Source organism: Ursus arctos, unplaced genomic scaffold (assembly GCF_023065955.2).
Source record: "Ursus arctos isolate Adak ecotype North America unplaced genomic scaffold, UrsArc2.0 scaffold_22, whole genome shotgun sequence".
In the NCBI taxonomy this organism is placed as follows: domain Eukaryota; kingdom Metazoa; phylum Chordata; class Mammalia; order Carnivora; family Ursidae; genus Ursus; species Ursus arctos.
The window spans coordinates 18,377,590-18,384,497 of NW_026622897.1; the positions used below are offsets into that span (position 1 = coordinate 18,377,590).

At 50.9% G+C, this 6,908-nt stretch overlaps 1 protein-coding gene across 1 annotated transcript in view; it reads left to right on the forward strand.

The window, feature by feature from the left end:
* Positions 1 to 6,197, forward strand: part of GRAMD1B (GRAM domain containing 1B) — a 165,142-nt gene extending 158,945 nt beyond the window's left edge. Inside the window, exon 20 of the mRNA XM_026505525.4 lies at positions 1,003 to 6,197. Coding sequence (XP_026361310.1) covers positions 1,003 to 1,092 — 90 coding nt within the window. The 3' untranslated portion in view covers positions 1,093 to 6,197. The remainder of the gene's footprint in view (positions 1 to 1,002) is intronic.
* Positions 6,198 to 6,908: the final 711 nt, after the last annotated feature.

The window sequence follows — 6,908 nt, forward strand, 5'->3', positions numbered from 1 at the left end:
GTGCTGTCCTACAGCAGCTCACTCAGAGACAGTATATTAGCGCGTTGTGTTGTGACGGGTCCGTCAGGATTCTGCTGCTGCAACTCTGCCCCATCGAGAGTCCTTGCCATGACCTAACAATGTTAGCGTGCCTGTTTCTTAATGGAGTTAAGAAATTCAGTCAAGGTCAATTCTGTGATACGGGTCCAGCTAGAAGCCTACTCAGGTGTCAGTTCTCTGCTCAGCACCCAAGGCGTGTATCGCCGTCTACACATGCACGAAACAGAACAATTCACAGTGACCCTAGTGCGGGGTCCCAGTGAGTGGTTTACCAGCAGCCAGGAGTAGGAAAGAGGATGGTAAGCCAGAAAAAGTTCGGACATGTTCTGGGCCATACGAAGGGTGAGATTGGAATAGGCAAGAGAGACCGGAGCCCCAGGCTGGGACAGCAGAGTGACAGAATGCACACAGATGGGAGTCCAGGCTGTTCGGGTTCCGTGGGGAAACCTCACTGAATGCATAGAAGCCAGCCTCATGTGGCTCCCTATAGCTTTGAGAAATTTTTTTCTTTTTTGAGAGAATTTTTTTTTTTTTAAGATTTTATTTTTTTGAGAGAGAGAGATCATGAGCAGGGGGGAAGGAAAAGGGAGAAGCAGACTCCCCACTGAGCAGGGAGCCCGATGCAGGGACTCCATCCCAGGACCCTGGGATCATGACCCAAGCTAAAAGCAGACGCTTCACTGACTGAGCCACCCATGTGCCCTGAGAGAGAGAGAGAGAGATTAATTCGGTGACCCAGGGGCCACAAATGACTACATAGCAAACCTCACCTCAGGGGTTCCCAGTGCTAGATTGGCTGTCACCTTTCTGCTGGAGACCACATCCTAGGAGAATTCCCCTTGTCGTAGGAGCCCGGCTCCCTTGAACTCTCTGGTGTGCTCGGGGACCTGCCCTCGGCGGGCGTGGCGGAGAAGCCCACTGAGGGCACAAACCCGGGCCTGGGTGGGCTTCCCTGTCTTACAGATGAAGGACTCTCTCATCAATCTTCAGAACGGCATCAGGTCCCGCGACTACACCTCAGAAAGCGAAGAGAAGAGGAACCGCTATCACTAACAAGGCAGGAGCAGGGGTGGCTGCAAGAGGCCCGTGCAATACATGTACATAGACCATATAAATAGATATATATAAATATATATATATACAGAATATAAATATATATATATTATATACAGATTTTAAAAAGAGATAATGCCTATGTACCAGGGAGAAGGAGCGGGCCCGCCTCCTGTGTGGCCGGCGGAGGGGCCGAGGAGGGCAGGGACCACCTCTCAGCACCGACCTCCCCTGATCCTCCTCCCCCCACCCCCCTCTCGTCCCCACCCTTCCCCTTGCTGGCCGTTCCTGGCTCTGAGAAGGGAAGTGTTGTTGAGCCAAAGTTACACCTGTGAAGACCCTGGGGTCTCGAAGTCTCAAGGGGCTTAAGGTGCTTCATTCCCGAATCCCCTCTTGATTTGTTTCCAAAATAAAAGAGAATCTTTTCTTCCCTACCCCACGCTTCCCCAGGTATTCTCTTATGAACAGGAAGCATTGAGGTCAAGAGCCCAATCTAAACTCTGCCACCTGAGCCCCCCTCCCCCCGCTTTCTATGGACCATGCGCCCCCCAGTTAGGGGGAGGGCTGGAAGGCTGGGAAGGCTGCCCCTGTGGGATTGGGCCTTGAGCTGCAGGCTCCCGAGGACGTGTGTGCGGAATGGTGTCTCCTCCATCACCCCTGCACCCCTAACCCCTAACCCCTGTAGGGTGTGGACCCAATAAGGGCTGGGAATTCCTTCCTTTCCCACCCCCCCCCCTTCTCTCTGGTCTTCTCCCAGGCTGGATCTGGGTGAAGTGTCACTTTTTAGTGCCTAAAACCCTATTTTTTCTCTGTGCCCTAAGAGCACATTGTTTATTAGCCAGGATGGAGCATTTTGGGTCTTGTTAAACCCCTTTTAAGTGGTTATGAGCCAGTTGGGCCTATGGCTCTAATTCCTTCACTTGAGCTGTCATTTTGATTTCTGGGACTAATCAGGGTGTCCTAGGGATGGCTAGGGTTGGAGGGAGGGAGTGCCCTAGCATTGTATGGATCGCATCATAGGTTCACACAGAACACGGTGTGAGTAGTCAGCCCCGATATCCAAGCACTCACTTGGCTGCCAGCATTGTTTACTCTAAGGGAAGAACTGACTTAGGTTAAGGGAGACAGTGAAGACACTCCGCACACGGTAGAAAATCTAGGCTTTGGGAAGGAATGCTTTGGGCAAAGGTGCATGCATTTGTGCAAGAAAAGGCCAGAGTGAGTCTCTGCCCCACGTGGAAGCCATTCTAAATCCTGTTCCTCAGACTTGGGAGTGGGAGTTCCGGCAAAGGGGGCAAAGCCTTCTCCAGTCTCTGGCCCCAGCGAGGTATGAGATCACTAAGGAGGAGAAAGAAGACCTTTGGTTAGGAAAGTGAGTCATCCAGGGCCATTTTAGAGGTGGCTCATTAGGACCCGTGCATTTATCTGACCTCGCAGGGCCCTTCTGGGCACGATTACCATTTCTCATTCACTTAACTGCTATTCCTCCATGTCACAACCAGAGGAATCCTGCCAGCCCCAGGCAGCTCACAGATCTCAGTCAGGAAAGGATCATACCAATTTGGCCAGGAGAACTCTTCCAGATGGCTTGTTCTCCTAGGGGGCCTCTTGATGTAAGGGGCCAAAGGAAAGGAAGATTTTATCGCCGACCTAGCCCCAAAGAAGAGCAAGTCCTGTTCTGTAGGAATGGCCTGAGCATCCCCCTTTGGCAATTAAAGATAAGTTTTTGTCTTTTCAGTCAATCTGAGAATACAACCTCATTATTCACTTAAGAGCAGGATGAGAAGACAAAAAGATCAATGCCTTAGGGGAGTAGGCTGAGAAGGCTCCATGGAATCAGCTAGAATGGATATCCCTCCTCTAGGAAAGGAGATGTGAGGGCTAGAGTTGACTTTTAAGCCCTGTGCAGTGTGATGTGCCCACAGGTCAGTGGGTCACTACTCATTCTTGTCCAGGACTTTGACTAGGAGACACTCTGGTGAGGGTCAGGGCTCGTGGGTCCCGGGCCAGAGAAGGAGGAACAGTGCAGACTGCTAGAAATTTTCCTGCTGCAGGAGCCAGACGCCAAAATTATTCTCAGAAACTTTTGAAAGCAGAAGTGATAAATTATCTCATTTATTCCATACATAAGTAAATATTTATTTAAATCGTCCAGTTGTTGATGGTCCCATGGTGGGACCTTTGGGGTGACTTACAAAGGGTTCTATGCTGGAAGTAAAGTGATGTAAGTGGGCCTGGCTGCACAGAGTCATTCTGCTTTCACTTTGTCTCTTTGGCCATGCCAGGGAAGAGTAGGTTACAGGGAGGGAGGTGCTTAGTATGTCGGAGCAGCCCTTGTGACGTCTGAGGGTTTGAACCCGGGAGATGGTGTGTGCACATGGGGAAGGGCCCTCGGCCTGCCTCATCACTAAGAATCATGGATCTCTTGTGGGCACTCTCTGTTCTAATGTTTTAAACCTTCAGAGCAGGAGAAAACCCAACACCTCTATTCACTCCCAAACAAAAGCCCCCCGCCCACCCTGTATTCAGTAGGCTGTCAAAGGGAACTCACCCTTGGAGATAAGTCTGGGAGTGAAACTGATAAATAACGTTGCAATTCAAGCCCTGCAGCTTGGCTTGTATCTGCGCCTGGGAGCGTCAGAACTACCACCCTTTATGTTATTTCTTCCAGCCTGTGCTTTGCTTTTGTTCATGTAAGAACTCTGGTCATGTGGGAATCTTTCTACAAGGATTCCTGGGGTCACATTGGAGAGCTTGCACTCAAGTGTTGCAGAGTTTCTAAACCAGGTGGGGAAGAGCTACAGGGTCTATACTTGCACTGCACCTTCCTGAAAGGAATTAACAAGATTGGCCTCGGAGAACCCACTCATGTCTGCCACTCCTCTCTCTTCCCCCATTCACCTCCCTGGGACAAGGGCAGCAAGATCAGCAACTTTTGAAGTTCTCTGTTAGAGCGCTGGGCTGAGTTAGGAGACCTGGGCCTGAGTCCTGGCTCTGCTCTTGGACAAGTCACTTCCCTTCTCTGACCTGCAGTATCCTCATTTGTAACAGGAGAGGGGCTGAGCTGGACCGTCTCTAAGATAGGTTCTGGCGTGGGCATTGTCTTGGAGGCTGGGTCAGAGACTGGCAAGGTAGGGCCTTCTCAGACTTGGATGGTACTCGGCCAGAAGACAAGCCATCTGGGCTAGAGCTTCCCTGGTGTTCAGGTGAGTAGTAGGGCAGCATCAGGGTTCCCGGGAAATCCGGGGTAAATTTTCTTCTTTTATGAGCAGCAGGACTAGGGAGGCCTAGTGAGAGTAGGGAGATCAGGTTTGTTGTATTTCCCAGTATTAACCTTAGGAGGGCGTTTCTTCCTTTGTTGGCCTAGTCTCAGTTTGGGAAGGGCTTTCTCTAAGCTATACAAGGAGGACAATGGCAAGAAGGTCACCATCTAGGATTAAGCTCGTCTTTTGTCTCTAGGCTATGAAGACTTTCATCATCCATCCTTCCTCCTCCTTGCTAGGAGAAACACTGGAGAGAAGTCATTCCTGGCCCTAGCACTTCTCTTTTGACTCAGTTCAAACCTTGTTGGGTTTGGATTAATAGTGAAGCTTTGGCTAAAATCCTTGGATTAGAGCACTGCCCCTAAGAACCTGGATTACACCAAGAGGGAGAGGGATCAAGAAACTTCAAGAAGAATGCTTTGCTAGAAGTGGCTTCTCTCTGTGTCCCTGTCCCTGATCCAAGCTTGGACCATGTCTAAAATCATTTGCGGGCAGCATCTCTAGGGTGAAATCTTGGAGAAAGGACTAGGGGAAGAATCTTTCTGGACGTTTGTGGTCTCAGAAGGATGCTTTCTGTGCCATACTGTGCTGCTGCTTTAGCAGTGCAGGGTGGCCAAAGCCAGCCCTTCCTCCCTAGGGCCGCCAGTGGCAGGGCTGTGATCTCCCTCCCTACACCCCTGAATCCCACCTGCCCACTCCAGTAGGAAACTTGAGAACCTGTCTTCCTGACTCTCTCCTCCCCCACCCCCTTGTCTCTAGGCTGTGGGACAATCATCCCATCCACCACTTGACATCCTTGACCCTCATCCCCCAACCTCCAGCAGGCTGGCCCCACTCCCTCCACCTCTATGTTTTCTTCCAGAAGATGCGTTTCGGGTCCGAGTGGAGCGTTTTTCTGGAAGGCCGTCTCTTAACGCCCCTGCTTCCCCGATGTGGAGCAGGAATTTGCACAAGGTGTAGAGAGCGCCCCTTCCCACCTCTCTGCCCAGCCTTGTTACCTCACTTCTGCTCCAGCCATGGCTGTGACGGGCCCAGCCAGCTCCCTGTCTTGGTGTTCTGTGCGACAGCTCAGGGGTCTTGGGCGTTGTTTTCTGTTGTGACTTGAGGTCCTCAGCAGGCCTGGGAGCCCGGATTGGAGCCTTGGCTGCTAGCGAGAAGCACCTTGCCTGCCAAGAGGAGCTGATGCCAGACGATCTACCCGACATGTGAAAGCATAAAGAATACTGTCATCTCTGCCCCTTGGCCCCCTTGCTTCTCTCAACACAGTGAGACGCTGCAGAAGCAAAATGGTGGCCTCTGCTCCAGGCGAGACAGCTGGCTCTGTCTGGGGACTTGGCCCTGGGCTCGGGTGCCACGTGCTGAGATTGCGTAACAAAAGCAACCATTTTTGCCAATGGTAGTGTGGCTCCCCACATTTCCCTATCCTGCACTCTAGGGCCAGACCACTCTCTGCATGGACCAGATCATCTTCCCAAACCCATGGTGCTTTTTCCCCCCACTCAACCTAGACTCCAAGGTGGGGAGAGATGGGTCAGAGGCCACAGTGGCCCCTGGGTAATCCTGACAAGGGGTGGAGTGGGGCGAGGCAGAGGGAGCAGCCCCCAACACCTGCACTGGGCCATATATGGGAAAGAACACAGGTTGATTGCAGTCGAGTTGTCTGGCCATGTGTATTTGGATCTAGAACTGTACTTTGCCTGGCGCTGTGCGCAAGGTCTGAAAACTTAACTGCTATTACCTAGAACCATACACGGCTTCCCGGCCAAATCTTCATGTAAAGTAGCTAGAGCCATGGAAGTACAGTATGAATTAAAAGAAAAAGTATTGAACTACAATAATAAATGGTGTGTGTGTTTATTGCCCGATTCATTAGTGCTCATCATCCCTGATGTTTTTGGTCCTCCCAGTTGTATTGAGGGCAAGGCCCAAAGACGCTCGTGCGTGTGTGCGTCTGTGTGTGTGTGTGTGTGTGTGTGTGTGTGTGTACACGCAGGCATGCCCATACATATACCTGTGCCCAGCCATCTGCCCAACATCTAGGATGCCCTTTCCTGGGAAGGGAGGCAGCCTGATGAAGTCAGCTGGATAAAAAGTTGTGGGATCAGACCAGAGTACGGGTTGCAGGATCACTCTTCACCAGCTGTGTGACCTTGGTACCCATCCATTATTCTAAGCCTCAGTTTTTTAGAGATAATATAAAAATGTGTGTGTGTGTTTCTTCATATAGTGGTTAGTACTATAGTAAGATAATTATTTCCTTATTAGCCCGCACTTTTTTAATTTTATTTTATTTTAATTTTTTTATTTATTTATTTTTAAAGATTTTATTTATTTATGTGACAGCCAGCCAGCGAGAGAGGGAACACAGGAGGGGGAGTGGGAGAGGAAGAAGCAGGCTCCCAGCGGAGGAGCCCGATGTGGGGCTCGATCCCAGAACGCCGGGATCACGCCCTGAGCCGAAGGCAGACGCTTAACGACTGCGCTACCCAGGCGCCCCCCCCCCCCCCGCACTTTTTTTAAAAAGATTTATCAGCAGGACAGGGAGAGAGTCTC